Raw genomic sequence first — 22,210 nt, forward strand, 5'->3', positions numbered from 1 at the left:
TTTTAAAATAAATTTTTTAAATTGGTAATATCCAATGTTGATGAGGTTGTGGAAAAACTAGTACAAAGTGCTGGTGAAAATAAATGATGATTCCGCGGGAAGCCTGTTTCTCCCTCTCCTACTCCCCCTGCTTGTGTTCCCTCTCTCGCTGTGTCTCTCTGTCAAATAAGTAAATAAAATCTTTAAAAAAAAAGAAAAGAAAAGAAATGATGATACCTAGCTTTTGTTAAGCAGCTACTAAGTTCTAAATACACATTTCATTTCATTTGGTCCTCACAACTCTATGGGACAGGAACGACTACTGTTCCCATTTTATGGACCAAGAAATTGAGGCTTAAAGAGGTTGACTATAGGGGCGCCTGGGTGGCTCAGTTGGTTAAGCATCCCACTCGATCTCAGCTCAGGTCTTGATCTCAGTGTCATGAATTCAAGCCCCACATTGGGCTCCATGCTGGGTGTGGAGACTACTTAATTAAAAAAAAAAAAAAAAGGAAAAAGAAAAGAAAAAAATAAAGAGGTTCACTATAGAAACATTATGTTGACACAACTTTTTTTTTTAAAGCAACACAACAAGTGATATACCAAAACTATGTAACATTTGTATTTCTGACCCAATTATGCCAATCTTTTCTGGAGTAACTCAAGAGAAAAAAAGAGCTACATTCACAAAGACTTTCACCACAGCATAACCTCAAATAGTGAAAAAGTAGAAACAACTTAAATGCAAACGAGAGAATTTATAGAACATCAACATGATAGAATATTATGTGGCTACTGAAAGAATAATTATGAAGACTATTGAAATACAGAAAAATGTTCTATGGTATACTAAACTAAAAATCAGGCTGTGAAAATGAACACACAATATAACAACCACTTAAAAATATATGCATTTGAATAAGAACCAAAAAGGAATAAATGAAAATAGTTGTCTTGAGAATGCAGGATTATAGATTTCTTTTTCTTTTTTAAAGTATTCGCTTTAATACAATTACATTGTTTTTACTTTTAAAAAATAAATAATACCCATGATAATAGGGGGAAAGTGCTGAATTAGCTATATATGTGCTCTGCTGAAAAGACCCCTAATTAAACCATCGAACTTAAGTCACTATTACTGATCAATACAAGGATATTTGAGGATATCAAACAAACTTGAGAAATCTATTTTTAAAACTGGTTTAATGAATTTATCAGCAATTCTGAGGACTCCTGGTTGACGTCCAGTGGGGATCCGTGGTAGGTAACTCTTCTCCATGTCATGTTCTACCCTCACACCCAAGCTTTAAGTTAGCAGCTTTGATCCATCTAGTCTTAGCCATCAGTGATTTTATAGTTCTGACTTTTGGTCTTGTTCTTGGATACAATGTGTCTCTTTCAGAAAAGCCACGTTCATGTATCCAGCTTCAGAATTCTGTGAACACGAAAGAGACTCAGGAGACTTGGGGTTTGCCGTTGCTGCTTCTGATGTATGTTCTTTAATCTCTTGAAGACTTCCAACCGACTCTACCAAGCCTGTTCCTGAAAAACTAAGAATGGCCATATGTGAGGACTTTTTGAAAACAGGATCTCTTGGTAGCACTTTGGGGTTACGGGGATAAAGTATTAATAGGATTTCAGTTTTTTACAACTGTCAAACACAAAGGAAATCAAATAACATTTAGCTTAAACTTATGTTTACAGATTACTTTCTACTTTAGTCAAGATTCTGTCAGGTGTGGGGATGAAGAGGTGGAAAGAGAGAAGGGATTGGGAAAAGATTCAAATACTAAATATAGAAACATTACTCCCAAATGCTATGCTTTGTCAAGCCAGCAACTCAGGATGAGTTAGGCAGCCATGACTCTCAGGCTTGCAGTTGATTGTCTTGACTTTACTAACCTGGGGTTTGGTAAGGGCAAGATTTTATTCAATGATTCCAATTCAGCGATGTCACAAATTTTCTCCTGAAAGAAAAGAAAGGATGAATATTTAAAATTATAATTATAAGCCATTGGCAATATGATCCTAAAACGTGTGCTTTATATATATTTTTGGTTAAAAATTTAATCCCTTCCCCTCCTACTTGCTAGAATGGCCATCCTAAAAAAGACAAGAGATAACAAATGCTGGCGAGGATGTGGAGAAAAGGGAGCCGAGCCCTTGTGCACTGTTGATGGGCATGTACATTGGTACAGCCACTGTGGAAAACAGTATGGAGGTTCCTCAAAAAATTAAAAAAAAGAAATACCATATGATCCAACAATTCCACTTCTGGATATCTGGAGAAAATGAAATTACTGTCTGAAGATATCTGCACCCCACCCCATGTTCATAGCAGCATGATCTTACGTATATGTACAATCTAAAAAAAAAACAAAACAAACTCATAGAAGCAGAGATCAGATTTGTGGTTGCTAGAGGTGGGGGTGTGGTGGATGGAGAAATTAGGTGAAGGTGATCAAAAGGTACAAATTTCCAGTTATAAGATAAATTCTGGGGATGTAATGTACAACATGAAGACTACAGTTAACAATACTGTACTGTATATTTGAACGTTGCTAAGAGAGATCTTAAAGGTTCTCATTGTCAGGAAAAAAATCGTAATTATGTGAGGTGACAGATGTTAACTAACCTTATCGTGATAATCATTTTGCATTGTATATATATGTCAAATCATTGTTATACAAAATAAAAGTTATACTTTTTAACTTACACAATGCATGTTGTATGTCAATTACATCTCAATAAAACTGAAAAAAATGTAATCCCTAAATACCTACAGAATATCTGGTAATTATAAATCTTATACTTTTATATTAACACGTTCATTGTAAGCCTGCTTATTATACCTATTTTCCTACATGAATTACCTCATATTAGCTGATATAATCATTCTGTTCTACTAGGTAAGTTTTTACTTACTACTCTGGTAAACATTTTCTGTCCCTTTAAATCATGAAAAAAAGTATCTATTTTTTTGTAAAATCTATGACTTTAAAAACCAAATACCCTTTCTCACACAAACCCATCAACGCAGACCAAATTTTACCTACAATTATGAGGGTTTACTGATTCCCCTAAACTTGGACCTCTGTTTAACCTTTGATACCGGTCAACTCATTTCTGTGAGAAATTCTTAGTTATCCTGAAATAAATGAGAAGCTTCTATAAGGAGGAAAAAACTAGCATTCAGAGAAATTTATGTGTTAAAAATATTACTAGACTAGGAGTTAGGAGAGCAAGGCTTGAATTCTGGCTCTACTAGTTAGACTCTGATTTGTCCCGTTACCTCCCTGAGTTTTGTTTCCTACATTTAAAATGTGAGAATAACAATTAATCACTAATCTTTCAGGGTTATTGTGAAAATTAATTAACATAAGCATACCTAACATATGGGAGGAACTCAATAAATGTTCGATATAGAAACAAATGTATGTGTATTTACTGAGAAAAAGCAGCTGTATTTATTAAATGCCATTTATTTGCCAAGCAATACACTACGTATTTTATATGCATTATTCTAATTATTCTACTTTATCTCCAGTAGCCATCTCTGAATTTATTTATTTATTCATTCATTCATTCATTCATTCATTCTTATAATAGCTTTATGGAGAAATAATTCACACACTATACAATTCAGGCATTTAAAGGGCACAATTTGGGGTGCCTGGGTGGCTCAGTTGGTTAAGCATTTGACTCTTGGTTTTGGCTCATGTCGTGATCTCAAGGTCATGGGATCAAGCCCCATGTCAGACTCCACCGTGGAGTCTGCTTGTCTCTCTCCCTCTGCTCTACCTCCCACTTACGCTTTCTCTCTCTCTCTCTCTCAAATAAATAAATAAAAATAAAGTGCACAATTCAACAGTTTTTAGTATATTCACAGGGTTGTACAACTATTATTACAATAAATTTTAGAATATCTTCATCACCCCCAATATAAACCTAATACCCTTTAACTACAGCCCCCATCCCTCAATGCCTCAGCCCTAGGCAACCACTCATCTACTTCTATGTTTATATATTTGCCTATTCTGGACATTTTATATAAATGGAATCATATAATACATGGTAACCGGATTTTTTTCATTTCACATAATATCCTTAAAGTTCATCTGCATTATAACATGGATCAATACTTCATTCCTTTTTACGGTTGAATGGTATTCTGTTGTATGGATGGATATACCACATTTTATTTATCCATTCATCAGTTGATAGACATTTGGGTTGTTTACACCTCTTGGCTATTATCAATAATGCTGCTATAAATATTCATATACAGATTTTGTTGTGGAACAGCCACCTTTTGAGTGTTATTACTTCCTTTTCCCAGATGAAGGAACTAGAAGGTGAATGAGGTTTCCTTCTTTCACACAACTAGTAAAATGCTGAGCTGGGATTTGGGACGTAAGGTGCAGTGAGAAAACCTATCAAGGACACAAAGCCATATTTGGAGAGGGGAGGATTCAGAAAAAGCTTTATGGAAGAGAAGATATTTAGGTTGAATTATGAGGGACAGTAGAAACTAACCAAAAGAAAATCTGGGGCAGGAAAGTCATGGGAGAAGGCAGTGGAGGGAGAGGGATTTCCTAGAAGAGCCTAAAGAAGACTATGGTAAGTCATTGTATGGCTTTGGGTCATATGGTCAGATTATATTTTGTGAAGACCCCTCTGGCTATAGACTAACAGAACAATAGGATTTCAAAAGACAAAAGCCAGGAAGATGAGAGAAGGAAGGAAGATGGGAGGTGTCTTTCCAAGTAAGGGAAATATATATCCAGAGGGAGGAAAGCAGAGCTTTGGGGGAAACAGTAAATAGATTGGTTTCATTTGATCAGACTTGTTTGATGTCAGAAAGTTATTTGGACTATGGGAAGTTCCTATGTGGCTTCAATTCCTCTGGATTAGACATCAACTCTGGAAGCCTTCCCTAACCACCCCAGACAGGTTTAGATGCCACTCCGCCTGCTTTCACAGCATTCTGGGCCTACCACTATTGTAGAACTCATCACAGCGTATGGTAGTTGCCGGTTATATGATGGTCACTCTCATCAGAGCTGAGTTCTGTGAGGGCAGACACTGTATCTTGTACATCACTATATCCAAACCACAAGGGGGGACAGTATGAGGCCTGGCACCCTGTATATGCCTAATAAATAGCTGTTGAATGAATGAACTTTATCTGATAGACAAAGCAAGTCTCTGAAACTCTGTGAGATGAAGTACTATGAAGGCAAGCAGGGCTTCATGAGGATTAGTCTGGAGGCATGCATGGGACAGATTAGGAGGAAAGACTGAAAGGAGATGAGTTAAGTTGTTGCTATAACCCAGGTACTAAGTGCTTGGGATGCAGAGGGTAACACAACAGACATAGTTCCTGCTCTCATGGAGTTTATAATCCAACAGGGAGGAAAGATGGGATTACAACACAGGAAGCAACATGGTCTCTTACAAGGCTATGTCCCTGGTTACCCCATACCCCAAAAGGGAAACAGTAGACTTGGGGTATTACGAGATAGTGGCTAAGAACAAGGTACCAGACAGAGTTTATTTCAGACCCTGTTCTTCTGCTTATTGGCGATATGTCTTGAGCAATGATGTCACTTCACCTTTCTAGAGCTCAGTTTCCTCAGCTGTGAAAATGGCAAGGTTATTTTGTAGATTAAATGAGATAATGTACATAAAATGCTTACCACAGTACCAGGCGCATAGCAAGCACTCAACAAATGTCAAGCTCTCACCATTTTAGCCTCTGAGGTGTTGCAAGGAAGGAGGAGATCTAGGATATGTCTGATCTCAGGGATCTATAAACTGATCTGTTTGTAGTACGATACTCAATCACTGAGAATCAAGAGATGTGGGAAATGTCAGCAGTAGCTGCGTGACTCAAGCATACCATTTAACCTCTCTTGAGTTTTATCTCCCTCCTGTATAAAATGAGGGGATTGAATTGGAAGATCCTTAAGATTCTAAGTTTAAAAACAATTTGGAGTCGTTTTAACAGGTATGAAGATGTTACAAGTTGGTACTTTCGTGACACATGAAATGTGGAGCTTGAGGTACTATAGTCCTGACCCCTGTCACATTTCTTATCTTGTTTGAGGATAATGTTGTGGATCTCAAAGCTATCAGGTCTAATATATACTCCATTAAGGCTCTAACTCAGCACCTATAATACTATAGTGCTTGTTCGTGTATGTCTCTGTCCTTCTCTACTAGACTAAAGACTTCCAGAAACAGGGTCTATCTTCATATTCCTAGGACTTAGCATAGTTTCCTGAATTGATAAATGTTTGTTGAATGAATAAGTAGAATAGTGAATGACTAGACAGTTGAGAACAATTGTAGTTCAAGCAAAAACATAAACTATTGGAAATAAAGCCACATAATCTGGCAGTTCTACTTTGAACAAAATCTACAAAACAACTCATATAGTTTGGAAATAATCATCTTTCTTTCTTTCTTTCTTTCTTTCTTTCTTTCTTTCTTTCTTTCTTTCTTTCTTTCTCAGATTTTATTTATTTATTTGACAGAGAGATACAGAGAGAGCACAAGTGGGCAGAGCAGCAGGCAGAGGGAGAGGGAGAAGCACACTCCCCACTGAGCAGGGAGCCCGATGCAGGGCTCGATCCCAGGACCCTGGGATCATGACCTGAGCCGAAGGCAGACGCTTAACCGACTGAGGGACCCCTCACCTTTCTTTTTTTTTTTTTTTTAAGATTTTATTTATTTATTTGAGAAAGAAAAGTGTGTGCATGAGTTGGGGGAAGGGCAGAGTGAGAGGGTGAGAAAGAATCCTAAGCAGATTCTATGCTGAGTGCAGAGCCCAACACGGGGCTTGATCCCAGAACCCCGAGACCATGACCTGAGCCGAAATCAAGAGTTGGACACCTGACTGACTGAGCCACCCAGGCACTCCAGAAATAATCACCTTTCTGAGAGCAAACCAGATGTGGGTCTTATGTTCACAGCAATAGTATCCAATAAGCAGGATCTACATGAAGTATCCTGGAAGGAAACATCTAGCAGGTGATACAAGCCAGGGGAGAAAGCAAGAAGCCTCTGTCTTGGATTCAGAATGCACCTCTGATCACTGAAGTCCCTCTCGCTGACACATTCACCAGCCAGACTCTGGACCTTCTCTGAATCTATACTATTTGCCACATCTATCTAAACTTGGCTACTTGTCTGCTTGGATTTTTGTAACTTAATTGCTTTTTCTCTGACTCTTTTGTTCTTGACTCTTTGTTCTTAGACTTGACCCCATGCCAGACCAGACTATCTTCATTTACGTCTTTGAGCCTCAGATTTGTTCATTTCTCAGACAGGGCTAGAATAATCCATGGCAAACAGGGTTGAGAATGAGGTATACATGTGAAAGCATTTAATATTCATTCTCAAATATTTATGGAGCACCTGTCTGTAAATAAAATGACATATGAAATACAAGCCTTGCCCTCCAGGATCTCACTGCTGAGTTGAGATAGAGAAGCAAAAAGACAATGGTGATACAGTGTTAAAGAAGCTATGAGGCATGCACAATCTCTTTGGGATCACATAGGAGAAGAGTGTCTACTAAAATCTGACGCAGGAGTGCCTGGGTGGCTCAGTTGGTTGGGCGTCCTACTCTTGATCTCGGCTCAGGTCTTATTCTCAGGGTCATGAGTTTGGGCCCCACTTGATCTCAGGGTCCTGAGTCTGGGCCCCAAACTGACCCAATGAAGAGCAAAGCTGGCCAAGGGCAGTCTCAGGTTCTGCTGCTCTGGTGCAACCAATGAGCTTCTTTGCCACAGGCCACCATGAAGCCAAGTGCAGCCTACAGCTACATGAAGATGAAGAGAGAACACAATAACCTTGGCAACTAGGCTTCATATGAAGGACACGACAGAAGCATGCATCTTACCTCTCCGTGAATCCAGATGCTCCTTATGATACGCTCTAAGAGGCCAACCTGCTGTGTAAGATGGCAAATGGTGTCCTGCAATTGCCTCTTTTCCTTATCCAGAAGAACTCTAAGAATGGGATAGATCAAAGGAATAACTAAACATTTCTGTATCACTACTAAAAACTCAAAACTATGTCCCACTTACCACTAGCTCTGGGTCTTAGCCCACTGCCTAGATTATGGAACCAACTTTGGCAGAATAATTCCCACCATGTTCCAAGACCAAGTAGAAATTAATAAGCTTTTGGCCTGTACAGAGTCATTAAAAACATATTGAGAACAGAGACATACCATATGCAAGAGTATGGAAGGGAAGGCACAATTCTAGCCCTTGAGAAATCTGACAAAGGATATGATCCCATTTAGGGGTGGGGCTGAAACAAGAGACTCTGCATCCCTTCAAATATTGTAGCTACACAGCCTGCATCTGGTTCTCATCTCATACAGTCATCCCATACTTTTGGAGTAGTAGTAGCAGTAGTAGTAGTAGTAACAGCAGCAACAACAGTAATAGTAATAGTAGCACCAGCAGCAGCAGTAGTAGCAGAAGCAGCAGTAGTAATAGCAGTAGTAGCAGCAGCAGTAATAGTAGCAGCAGTAGTAATAGTAGCAGCAGCAGTAGTAACAGCAGCAGCAGTAGTAATAGTAGCAGCAGCAGTAGTAACAGCAGCAGCAATAGTAATAGTAATAGCAGCAGTAGTAGTAATAGTAGTATTAGCAGCAATAGTAATAGCAGCAGCAGCCACAGCAGCAGTAGTAATAGTAGCAGCCACAGCAGTAGTAATAGTAGTAGTAGCAGCAGTAACAGTAGTAATAGTAGTAGTAGCAGCCACAGCAGTAGTAATAGTAGTAGCAGCAGCAGTAACAGCAGCAGTAGTAATAGTAGTAGCAGCAATCGTAATAGTAGCAGCAGCAGCAGCAGTAGCAGCAACAGCAGTAGTAATAGTAGTAGTGGCAGTAGCAGCAGTAGTAATAGTAGCAGCAGCAGTAGCAGCAACAGCAGTGGTAATAGTAGTAGTGGCAGTAGCAGCAGTAGTAATAGTAGCAGCAGCCATAATAGCAGCAGCAGTAGTAATAGCAGTAGTAATAGTAGCAGCAACTGCAGTAGTAATAGTAGTAGTGGCAGTAGTAGCAGCAGCAGTAGTAATGGTAGCAGCAACAGCAGTGGTAATAGTAGTAGTGGCAGTAGCAGCAGTAGTAATAGTAGCAGCAGCAGTAGCAGCAACAGCAGTGGTAATAGTAGTAGTGGCAGTAGCAGCAGTAGTAATAGTAGCAGCAGCCATAATAGCAGTAGTAGTAGTAGCAGCAACCGCAGTAGTAATAGTAGTAGTGGCAGTAGGAGCAGCAGCAGTAGTAATAGTAGGGGTAGTAGGAGCAGCAGCAGCAGTAATAGCAGCAGCAGCAACAACCATTTACCACGGCCTTACCATGTGCTTAGGCACTGTGCCCTACCCACAGAGTAAACACTTAAACCTGCTCATGTGTTGGTTCATCTGATCCTTGCAACAACCCCATGAGATGGATATTGTTATGGAGCCTATTTTAGAGATGAGGAAACTGAAGCCCAGAGAAAAGCAACTGGTTTCAGGACATAAAGCCAGAAAGTCGTAGAGCTGAGATGCCAATCCAGATCTTTCCGATTTCTAAGCCTGAGTTCCTAAGCACTACACCAGGCTCACTCTCCAGGGCCACAGTGTATTTGGGACACATGATGGTAGAATAGTGTTGATCAGAGATTTGTGTTTGAGTTCGGGTTCTGCCACATACTAGCTGTGTGACCCCTGGCAAATTACCACATCTGAGCCTCAGTTTTCTCATCTGTAAAAGGAAGCAGCATCCTGTAGAAGAAACTAAACTCCAAGGAAAACATACAAGTCCAATCCAGATGGCCAAAGTGTGTCTTTAGGAGGGCAAGAGGGGAACACCATTAATGTTAAGGCACGGGTAATATGTCAGTTGTGTTGGGAATGTCAGAATCAAAGATCTACTTTGAGAAGGGCAATGGCTTATATAGACTATATAAAAGGGGAGACACAGACAGTAAGAGATCATCAGAGACTCCCCAGGTCTGCCCTGAGAAGTGTGTGCCCACAACAGCAGAAAGGAGAGTTCCAGTCTGCTGGACAGATCTCCCCCACAGACTGTGGTGCTGTGGGCTCTAGGGCCAAGCTACTGAGGCCAAGCACACACTGCTGTCACTGACTAGGCTGCCTGAGTTCCCGAGCGTCTCTGGACCTTAGCTTTCTCCCATAAAATAGGGCTAATCCCAGAGCCTCCCTCATGGGATTGGTGTGAGGATTGATGAGAGACAGAGAGAGCTTAGAACAATGCCTAGCACACTGTAAGTGCTCAAAAAATGTTAGTCATTATAGTTATTATTGGTGACTCTATGTGTTAAGATCAAACCGCTCTCTTTGCCCTAATTCTGTGCTCCAAGAAAACTTTTCATTGTAACTGGAGTTTCCTAATAGAGGAGAGAGCGCTTGGGCTGGCTGATAATGTGAATTCTTCTCTGCTGGGACCATTTCTCAGTATAAATTAATACAATTGGCATCCTATGGGTTTCATGAATTTAAGTCACTAGTATGAGCCTGTTCCTCTCTTGATCTACCTTGATTCCAGAGGTATCAGATGATAAAAATGAGTGTCAACACATAAAGTGACAGCCAGAATGAGCACAGCTAGGTCCTCAATCAGGCAATGCCTATGTGCGAGAGCCCAACTGAGTAGCTGACCCACCTCCTCCATGATCTTTTTCTCTTTAATTTCATAACATTTGCATGAGTTGCTGAAAACAGCAGGCAGCAGAGCAACAGTTATGAGATAGGCTGCAAACCCAAAGTCAGTCATTGGAACAATCTCTTTGTTGAGGGAGAAACATCTTTGCAGAGTTCATTGGCTCCTCGGGCAGGACCGCACCTACCTGTTCTGGACTGAAGATTCTACCCATTTGTTGCTGTGGATTAAGTCTTCTTGCTCTGTGAGTTGTTCCAGAAGTTTCCTTTTCTCTAGGAGCAGTATATCATTTTGAGCAGTGACCTCTTCCTGGAATGCCTTCTCCTAGAGATAATAAAGCCCCTCATTACCACAGCAGGAGGAAGAATTACGAAGTTGACAGCAAATTTCCCTTCTTTACTTTTCCTCTCCTGTCCCCTAGTCTGTTTTCACCTGTTTGCTGACATTGTCAGCTAGATAGTCCTTCTGTTTATTTTGGTTATTTTAGGTCTTGTATTTTTTTTGAACAATTAATCATTCTCCTGGGTTAACACTTAAAAATACCTGAGCACTCCACTTCCAATAAGGTCCCAAGGCTTTCATGTGTATTCTAATACCATAGGTATATCAAATCACTACCAAATGCAACTGAATTCCCCGAAGCTCCAGTTTGACATTTTTCCATATAATACAACTCCATCTGCATTGGGGTGATAGTCTTTTTAAGACAAAGTGAGGAGATGAAAATTTAGCCCCCATACTTGGCAACCAGCATCAGGATCTCAGTTGCCTTGGCAAATGAAGCAGGTAAGCCAGCTACTGAGAATATCCTTGCAGTGATCATGCTAAAGAGACTTCTAACTTGACACCATGTCTCATTTTCTACCAACAATTTTCCCAGAAAGCAATAGCTAGTGAAGTTATAGCTAAAATGATAAAGGAGTGGTCGGGTGAAAAAATACTAATGTTCTTATATTGAAAGTCAGTAGCTATTAATAAATTATCACTGTGGGTGAGGAGTTTAGAAGCTCAAAAGTGTAGAATTGCCCTCCTCATTTCACTGATGCCCCGTCAGTGATAAGTCCTTCACCCTTCTGTGTTTGTGCCCCACCTGCCAAAGGCAGGAGTGAGTGGGTATGGGAGAAGCAGAATGAGCTGCTGGCAGATGGTGAATCACAGAGTTAAGAGGGGCAACTTTCTTTCTTTCTTTTAAATAAGGCACTAATATAGATCATCCAGAAAAGACTCCATCTATTATTCAAGAATTTTAAGAAAGGATATTACATTATGTTCCGAAACAAACCACTCCAGATTTTAAAGTCCCGCAGCCAGGACCCTTCAATGTCTAACAATAGTCTTGTCTGCTCTTATTTAAATACATTTTTGGCGAGGATTGAGAATAGAAGCAGTCATCCCACCAATACTACTCTGCTGTTACAACTGGATTAGAAAGGAAACCAGATGGGGCAGGCTACTGACACTCTGCCCTTTGGAAATGCATTTTTTTTTTTTTTTGAACCAGAAAATAAGGACACCTGCTCTAATAAAAGGATAAAATATTTGGAGAAATCTGGTTTGGATGTTTACAACAGTCAGGAGACTCAACTGGCTCACTGTATAAAGAGAAGGGTGAAGGAACGAAATCCAAAAAAAAGTGCCATTACTTTCTGGAGACTTGGTGCTTGGAAGGTGAGTCCAGCTTTTTTATGCTAGTGGCTCTGGTCCACGGGCCCTAAAATAAGTAAAACCAGGACCTCCAGGTGTGTACCACTGTGGCATTAAAAGATCTCACATCAGTCTTCTCTAGGCTAAGTATTTCCTATTCCATTAACAATTCCTCTCATGAACTGTACATCTACCAATCAACATGTTTCTAAGAGAGCTTACACCAAAAGAGAAGAGAAGAACATGTCTGGAAAGTTGTCTGTGTCAGGTGCCACCTCACGCATTTCCTATTTTAACTGCACAAAAGCCTCATGAGGTGGGGATTAGTTCTGCCATTTCACGGACGAGGAAAATGATACCTGGAGACTTGGGCCAGGTCACAGAACTATGAAGTGGCAGGTCTAGATTTTGCATCTGTCTACGGCCAAAGCCCCCAGCAGCCTTCAAGGGCAGTGAGCAAAGGGACCAACTGCTCTTCCTTAGCCTCTGCTTATTTGCCATCTCTCCTGGAAATCTGTGGCTCTCTGGGTAGATGTGTCCGTTTCCCAGGGCTGCTGTAACAAATTACCACAAACTGGATGGCTGAAAACAAAAGGAACGGGTTTTCTCACATTTGTGGAGGCTACAAGTCTAAAATTGGAGTGTTGGCTGGGTAAGTTCCTTCTGGGGGCTCTATGCCTCTCTCTCAGCTTCTGGAGTTTACAAGCAATCCCTGGTGCTCCCTGGCATAGCTGCATCCCTCCGATAGCTGCCTCTATCGTCACGTGGCCTTCTTCCCCTGTGTGTGTCTATGTGTGCCTGCTCTTCTTATAAGGACGCCAGTCGTATTGGATTTAGGGCCAACTCTAATCCACCATGAGCCCATCTTAATTAATTACACCTGCAAAGACCTTATTTCCAAATTAGATCCCATTCTGAGGTTCTGGATAGACACGAATTTGTGGAGGACACTATTCAACCCAGTACAGTCGGGAAGAAAGAAGTAAGGGGCTGTTTCTGTCATGTAAGCCTAACAGTGGAAGGCAGGCAGTACAAAAGAGTGGTAATGCAGAAGTAGGCTTCTATTTCTGGTGGGCCCACCAACCAGGATTGCTACTTTCTTCTGTAGTACTTTTCATGTACTTTTCCTAGTTGTGAGTCTAACCTAGATCTGAGTCTTTAAAGTTTGACAATTTAGTACCCAAAGAGAAGGATACTGCAAAATCCAACTTATTTTCCTCTCTCACTATAGTGTAGAGAATCAGGAGGATTTTTTTTTAAACATTGGTGACCCATCTGTTATAATCCAAAAATGTTTTATTGTGTGTAGTCTAGAATTCTTAACCATCCCATAATAGCCCATGGAATGACTGAAATTGCATGAATTCTTTTGGGATCCTTGGCACATACATAGAAATGAGTATTTTAGGAGTGAGCATAGAGTTTTCAAAATTCTGATGGGCTAGGCATCTCAAGAAGGGAAAGCATTACTGGCCTAGTCAGTTGCTCTCCACTTTGAATTCGTGTAGTTTAATGATCTCAAGACCATTCTGCAGTTGATTCCATGCCATTTGTCTCATTTTCCTCCTACCTACCAGTAAGTCACAGGGGCAATGGGACAAAGATGAAGAAGATGTGGATATTTAGAAAAAAAGCCTGCAGACACTACACAAGGACTGATAAGTAGGGGTCACCAATTTTCACTGCCATTTAAAACTGACAGAAGTTTGAGGCAAAATGAGGGCAATGTGAAGTAGGAATGAGTTACGTAGGGTGGTCTGGAAGTCTCTGCTGATGGATATTTAAGAGAAGACATTTTCATTTGAAGACAAGACACTGACCGGAGTTGGAAGTGCAGGATAGTTTCAGTGTCTGATTCAGTTTACTAACACCATGAGTCTTACATACTTTTTGGCAGAATTACTCACATCGAAAGAAGGTGCGGAAAGAAATGAGAACCTAGAGTACGAAGAGGCCACAAGAGAATTAAAGCACCAGGGGGCTTTCTCGAATGAGCCAAGCCATGGCACATTGGGGAGCTCTTCACCTTTCCACTCACTATTTCCCTTTGCTGACGCAGACCTCTGATTTCATTTTCCAGTTGTTCAATTCTCTCATCTCGTAGTTCTACTTCATGAATTAAACGGTCCTTAACTCTGTGAAGCTTGACTTTGTGATGGTGATGTTTCTTGTCATAGCTCCTATAAAAGTAAATTTAAATAGAGGTGCAGCTGAGAACAGTGGACATTCATGTTGCTTCCTCAGTGTGCACCTTTCTTGGGTTTCCTCCTCTTGCTTTCTTGAGGCCTGCCACCAGATGTGGGTACTTGTCCTGCCTCCCATCTGCAGGACTTCTGGTCCCCAAGTGGGGGAATGGACCAAGGGTAACCTCCTAAATAGCACCAGCTTTAGTCACCCCTAACTCAGGAAACTCCTTGACTTTGGATCCCTGACATCTAATTCTGAATCCTGCTCCATGGAGTCAGTCATTAATTTGAGTTTCGAGTTCTTGGCTATCCCCTTGGACAGTGATATAACCCACTTCAATCTCTGATAACTGAGTCCGCTCTCAGTCCTTGCCCCGAGTCTGGACTTCTGAAGACCAATTCTATGTAGGTCTCTGCTCAAGACTCTAACTCAGATTCTGACATAAATCAAACTTACTGTCAATAAGTACATGAAAAGATATTCAACATCATTAGCCATTAAGGAAACATAAATCAAAGCTACAGTGAGATACCATTTCACACCCACCAGGCTGGCTAAAATAAAAAAGAAGACAATAACAAGTACTGGCAAAGATGTAGAGAAATTGGAACTCTCAAACACTGCTGGTCAAATGGTGCAGCCTCTTTGGAAAAAGCCTGGCAGTTTCTCAAATGGTTAAACGTAGAGCCGTAGGACCCAGCAGCTCCACTCCTAGGTATCTACCCAAGAGAAATGAAAACATATGTCTTCACAAAAACTTATATGTGAATATTCATAGTAGCACTATTCACAATAGCCAAAAGGTAGAAACAACCCAAAGACCATCAACTGATGAAAGGATAAAATATGGAATATCTGTACAGTGGAACATGAGTCTGCCACAAAAAGGAATGAAATGCTGATCCACGCTACAACATAGAGGAACCTTGAAAGCATTATGCTAAGTGAAAGAAGCCTCACTCACAAAGCACTAGCTGCAGCTGCAGTCTCTGCCTTGTAACCATGACGTGACAAGCCTAAAGACGAAGGGGTCAACCCACCTAGCATGGCAGAGCAGAATGAATGAAAGAGCCTGGTCCTTAACAACACCCCTGAGCAGCTGAATCTGCCTCAGCAATCATCTTCCTCCAGATTTCTTGTTACATGAGAAAAAAATTTTGGTCTAAATGTATCAGGTCGGTTTTTTGGTTTGTTTTGTTTTGTGGTTAATTACATCCTGATATCTTAAAAACAAAAAAACTACTCCAAACAAAGACCATTCTTTTTTTTTTTTTTTTTTGGTATATATCTTAATGTGGAAGACATCTTGAGAGACATTTGTATACAAAAAGAAAACAAAAGAAACCTGATTTTTCCTTTAAGTTTTCTTTTTTCTTTCTTTTTTAAAATTCAATTAATTAACATATAGTGTATTATTAGTTTCAGAGGTAGAGTTCAGTGACTCATCAGTCTTATATAACACCCAGTGCTCATTACATCACGTGCCCTCCTTTATATCCATCACTCAGTTACTCCATCCCGCCACCCCCCTCCCCTCCAGCAACCCTCAGTTTGTTTCCTATGATTAAGGGTCTCTTATGGCTTGTCTCCCTCTCTCATTTCATTTTGTTTTATTTTTCCCTCTCTTCTCCTATGATCCTCTGTTTTGTTTCTTAAATTCCACATATGAGTGAAATCATATGGTAATTGTCTTTCTCTGATTGACTTATTTCACTTAGCATAATACCATCTAATTCCATGTCGGTGCAAATGGCAAGATTTCAGGGTTTTTTGATGGCTGAGTAATATTCCATTGTATATACATACCACATCTTCTTTAGCGATTCATCTGTTGATGGACATCTGGGTTTGGCTATTGTGGACATTGCTACTATAAATATTGGGGTGCAGGTGCCCCTTTGGATCACTACATTTGTATCTTTGGGGTAAATCCCTAGTAGTCCAATTGCTGGGTCATAGGGTAGCTCTATTTTCAACTTTTTGAGGAAGAGCAAAAACTATTCTAATGGGGGCCACCTGGGTGGCTCAGTCTGTTAAGCGTCTGCCTTTGGCTCAGGATATGATCCCAGAGTTCTGGGATCAAGCCCTGTGTCAGGCTCCCTGCTCAGAGGGGGAGTCTGCTTCTGCCTCTCCTTCTGCCCCTCACCCCCACCCAACTCATGCTCTCTTTCTCTCTCTCAAATAAATAAAATATTAAAAAATATTCTAATGGTCTCTATAGCTCCAGACTCCCCTGAATGCCTAGATATTTGGGTAAAGCCAGTTTAACTGGGAAAAAAAAAAAAAAAAAGTGTTTAAGGAATGAGAAAAAAAAAAGTGTTTAAGGATGAGAAAGCTACTCTTTGTCACTGTAGGCACTTGAGGGCACAGTCATTCAGGCCTGTGGTGGCAGGCAGTTTGCACATGTCGACGATCTGATCTTACCTGATCTTACTACCTCTGACACTTAAACTGGGGGAAGCCCTAACTTAAGTGAAGGGAACTAACTAAAAACCTGTGCTCCAGGCTTTTCACAAGACACCTCATTTGATTTCTTTTTTAAAGATTTTATTTTTATTTATTTGACAGAGACAGAGAATGCGAGAGAGGGAACACAAGCAAGGGGAGTGGGAGAGGGAGAAGCAGGCTTCCCACCGAGCAGGGAGCCCGATGCGGGGCTTGATCCCAGGATCCTGGGATCATGACCTGAGCTGAAGGCAGACGCTTAACGACTGAGTCACCCAGGCGCCCTGGGATATTGACTTTTTAATTGAAAAAAATTAAATTAAATTTTATTATTTTAAAATTGAGGAATAATTGGGGCGCCTGGGTGGCTCAGTTGGTTGAGTGTCTGACTCTTGGTTTCAGCTCAGGTCAATGATATCAGGGTCATGAGATCAAGCCCCATGTTGGGCTCTGCTCAGTACAGAGTCTGCTTGAGATTCTCTCTGTCCCTCTCCCTCTGCCCCTCCTGCTCGGGCTCACTCTCTCTCTTTCTCTCTCATAAATAAATGAACAAATAAATAGATAGATAAAATCTTTAAAAAGAATAAATTGAGATATAATTGACATAAAACATATTAGTTTTAGGTACATAACATGATTTGATATTTGTATATATTGCAAAATGATCACACCACAGTCTAACTAACATCTGTCACCATACATAGAATTTTTTTTCTTGTGATGAGAACTTTTAAGATTTACTCTCTTAGCAACTTTCAAAGATGCAATACAATATTATTAACTATAGTCACCATGCTATACATTACATCAGCATGATTTATTTATTTTATAACTGAAAGTTTTTACCTCCTGATCTTATAGGAAAAGCTTTCAGTTTTTCAGCACAGAGTATGATAATAGCTGTAGGTAAGCCTAAATATCAGGTCTTATATTTTGAGTAAGTTTTTGTGTATGGTGTAAGATAGTGGTCCAGTTTCATTCCTTTGCATGTAGCCACCCAGTTTCCCCAACGCTATTTATTGGAGAGACTGTCCCTTCCCCACTGTATGTTCTTAACTTCTTGTCATAAAGTAATTGACCATGTATGTATGGGTTTGATATTTTGTTTTATACAAGAACTAGGAACCAGATGGGAGGGAAGGAGCAAAGCAGACTTACCTAGACGCTAATTCTAGTCAAACTGTGATGGAAGAGCTACTCCAAGGGAGCCTTCTGGTCTTGTAAATTATGTCTTACCCCTAAATGTGTTTTTGCAAGACTCTTCCAGTTTTCAAAATAGTGCCCCTCTCTCTCCTACTTGCTGATTGTACATAAAAGAATCATTTTGCATGCTCTCCCTTAGAAGATTAACTTAGCTGTTAGCCAGATACCCGGCTGAGAAGTTTGGATTCCTGGAGGCCAGAGCCATGCATAGCAGGCTAGATGCAGCTTGTCAGTGTATTTGGCAGTGACTGACTGCTGGGGTTGTCCCCAGTCCATTTTCTCCTTCTTCTGTCATTAGACACCCCTGGATTTTCAGCTGGGCACTTGGTTGCCCATAAAATGAACTACACTTCCTGACTTTCCTTCCAGCTAGATGGAATGGACCATGTGAGTAAGTTCTGGCCAATAGGACATGAGTGGAAGTAGTGCGTCCTAAGGGCAAATGGAACGTCCTTGCTTTCCCCTCTTCCTTTTTGTTGCCTTAAATGTGGATAAGGGCAACATGTTAAAGATGCTGGAGCAACGAGATAAAGGAATCTAGACTCCTGTTACACTGATCCACCATACCCATCCTGGACTGCTTATGTCTGCTCTGTCAGGTAGGAAAGAAAGCTTTTCCTTTCAAAAGACATTGTTATTCAGGGTTTCTGCTCCAGCAACTCAACTGACATCCTAATTAACAGGGTTGGTCTAAATACCTGGGTTCATAAAACTGCCTCAGGCCTGTTCAGTTCTGTGACCCTTGCAGTACCCACTACATAATAGGAGGTACATATTTTTGGGGAAATGTGTTCACGATTACAACCGCTGTGACTTAGATTCTTTACAGGGAGATGTTTACATCTCATAAATGTTCTTATTTCCCTTTTTACTAGAAGTAGCTTGGCAGAAGATATCACTGGGTTTCAGCATCCTCTGGTCCATAGCTTCAGAGGTGTAACATCTAGCAGTGTACAAACGACCTCCCAGTCGTCCTCTGGGTTTCTCAGCTGTTCACAGTTACTCCGATGTTTTGACATCATTTGAAACACAACATGTATTTCTGGGATTTATTTTACCCATTCTGCCCTAGGATATTAAAACCCAAATCTTAGCTGCTTTCTCTCTTATTCTGCCATTTGGACTATTAAGAAATTAATTTTTTAAAAGGTGTATTTATTTATTTGAGGGGGAAGAGGCAAAAAGAGTGGGAGAGAGAGTCTTAAGCAGACACCCTGTTGAGCATGGAGCCCCATGTGGGGCTTGATCTCACGACCCTGAGATAACGACCTGAGCTGAAACTGAGAGTCAGATACTTCACTGACTGTGCCACCCAGGCGCCCCAAAATTAATTTTTTTTTAAGATTTTATTTATTCATTTGCAAGAGAGACAGAGAGAGAACAAGCAAGGGGAGAGGCAGAGGGAGAGGGAGAAGCAGACTCCCTGCTGAGCAAGGAGCCCGATGCGGGACTCGATCCCAGGACCCTGGGATCATGACCTGAGCCGAAGGCAGACGCTTAACCATCTGAGCCACCCAGGCGCCCAAATTAATTTATTTTTAAAAGTGAGATGATAAGCTATAGAAAATTTGGGAAGAAAACCCAACTCCCAATATGATCAGTATTAAAATGGTGTTGTATTTTCTTTCAGTGTTTTTATAAACGCCTTTTGTTTAGACATTGCCGACATTAAAATTTCAGTCTTATGCTCTTTCCATTTATTATATTGTAAGCATTTCCCTGTGCCACTGTCTAGTCTTCAGGGCCCCCGTCTTTTACAGTTGCATGGGCTTCCATCAAGGGAGTATAATATGCTTGACCTAACTAGTTCCTGTTGCTGGATACTCAGACTTCTCTCTGTAGTGGTACGCACGGTTGGAAGAGTATGTTGACGCAGTACAGCTGGTGAGGGCTTGGAGCCTTCTCTCACCATTGCTGGCTGGCTAGTTGGCACACCTCTGGTTCGGTCAGAAGCTCAGTGGGCCAACTTGCCTGAAGAACATGTGGATTTTCTAAGTTTATTTTTGGCTTTATTAACTACTAGATCTATGAGGCAGCACAATATTCATGTTCTAAAATTTAGGGACTTCTTTTTTGCTTATGTTTAAGCAAAACCAGATAGATTTTTCTATTACTTTTCTTTCAAAAAGGAAGGAGTTTGTTCCTCTGGAAGAGTGGTTGGGAAAACGTGGAAAAAACAAGCATTGTCTGTAAAGGTCAGGGCTGGGATTGGGGGAATGAAAACAAAAACGAACCTAGAGTTTTGACAATTCCTTCCATTTTCTTTCCTAAAGCTGTATTTTTAACGTTGGATGGCACATCAAAATCACATGGGGAAGCTTTTATAAAAACATTGATCCCTAAGTCCTATCCCCATAGCTTCTGATCTAACTAACCTATGTTGGGGCCCAGGCACATGCAGCTAGGGTTACTACCCACTGTCCTAAAGGCAATGGGCAAATAATGTGGAAAAATATTCAGCCTCACTAGCCATCAAAGAAATTTAAAATAAAATGACAAATATTTATGATTATAAGTGAGCATTAAAAATAATAGAATATGTTGAGCAAAAGAAGTCAGACACAAATTACATGCGGTAAGATTCCATTTAAATGAAATTCTAGAAGAGACAGCGATCAGAAGAGTGGATGTCTGGGAGGAGACGGGGGCCACAGGAGATACAGAGTAACTGCAAAAAATCCAGACAGAACCTTAAGGGGTAATGGAAATGTTCTGGATCTTGAATGGGGTAGTGGTTATGTGGGTGCATACGTTTGCCAAACATAAGACTGTACATATAGAAATCTGTGCATTTATTATATGCCAATTATACCTCAATTAAAACAAAGAATATTGGGGAAAATTTCGTCAGAGCCCTCCCCCTAAAAGCAGCACCCAATGCTCATGAGGATGTGGTGTCATTGCTACTCTTATATAATGATGGCAGAAAATTTTGGTGGGATGCTTCTGAATGTTTGTCAATACATTTTAAGATCCAGAGTTCCAGCTTTTTGACCAGTAATTCTACTCCTGGGAATTTATTCTATAAAAATAATGTTTTAAACAATAAGTATATATATGTATATACTTATATATGCACACACAAATCAAAATACTTTTTTTCTGTTATTCTGAGTAAAAATATCATTCATAGAACCAGTGAGTAATTTTTAACTCAATTAGGACTGTGCTGTGAGGATTGATTCCAGCAGGCCTAGAATTGACCTGAGCTGTTTTGCTAAAGTTCTTGCTTGGTACTGACCACTGGTCAAGAAATGAAATATGCCGATTAGAGCTGCGTTGCTTTGTAATCACAGGGCCGAGGAGTCTGATGGCAATTGGCACCAGGCTTGTCAGCACTGTTTACTGATACCAGTGAGGCTGATGATTTGTACTTGGTCTCAGCGAGACCTCAAGAAGGCTCTGCTATTGAGGCTGGTTACATAGCAGAAATATCCTCCCATGACCAGCAGAATATAAAAAAACAAATCTCAGCTGAAACTCCATGTGGGGATCCCTGGTGGTGAGGTGTTCGGTGCACACATTGGTAGTTCCTGACCTGAGAGAGGAGGTGCATCCCAGCATGGCCCTGACGTAGGGAGCACCGTGGGGGCCCCTGCCAGACCTCTCGGGGACTGTCTGCTGTGAGGCTGCTGCGGAAGGCAACGCATGTCCTGACTCTAACTCTGTTGTGCTACCGTATCTTTCTCCTGCAATGCGCTGTACCTTTGGAAGCACTGTCACTGGGTTCTGTTAGTCATCTTTAGCAATCAGATCCTGTTTAACTGCCGCTATTAGTGCAAGGGCACATCAGCTTTATGAAATATTATGTCCTACAAAAGTAAGCAAATTCAAAGACTGTGGCAATAAAGTACAATGCTTACAAGACAACATTAAGAGGAAGAGAATATAAAATGTTACCCAAGCTACGATAGTAAAATCATAAAACTGTGTTTATTGACAGAGAGACTAAGAGTGAACACAGGAAGGATTCTGGGTAAGCAATGTGTATACACATTAGATTCGGTATCGATGCACTTGGCAGGCATTGTGGCATTTTATATGCTCTGGATCTAGCACTTCATT

The 22,210-nt window shown here is 40.6% G+C and overlaps 1 protein-coding gene across 1 annotated transcript in view; it reads right to left on the bottom strand.

Moving 5' to 3' along the window:
* Nucleotides 1-722: 722 nt before the first annotated feature.
* Nucleotides 723-22,210, bottom strand: part of LOC118527405 (coiled-coil domain-containing protein 30) — a 98,655-nt gene continuing 77,167 nt past the window's right edge. Inside the window, exons 11-15 of the mRNA XM_078073289.1 lie at nt 14,349-14,490; nt 10,854-10,990; nt 7,889-7,997; nt 1,882-1,946; nt 723-1,529 (exon numbers count right to left, since the gene is read on the bottom strand). Of these exons, the coding sequence (XP_077929415.1) occupies nt 1,331-1,529; nt 1,882-1,946; nt 7,889-7,997; nt 10,854-10,990; nt 14,349-14,490 (652 nt within the window). The 3' untranslated portion in view covers nt 723-1,330. The remainder of the gene's footprint in view (nt 1,530-1,881; nt 1,947-7,888; nt 7,998-10,853; nt 10,991-14,348; nt 14,491-22,210) is intronic.

Source organism: Halichoerus grypus, chromosome 5 (genome assembly GCF_964656455.1).
Source record: "Halichoerus grypus chromosome 5, mHalGry1.hap1.1, whole genome shotgun sequence".
NCBI classification, from domain to species: domain Eukaryota; kingdom Metazoa; phylum Chordata; class Mammalia; order Carnivora; family Phocidae; genus Halichoerus; species Halichoerus grypus.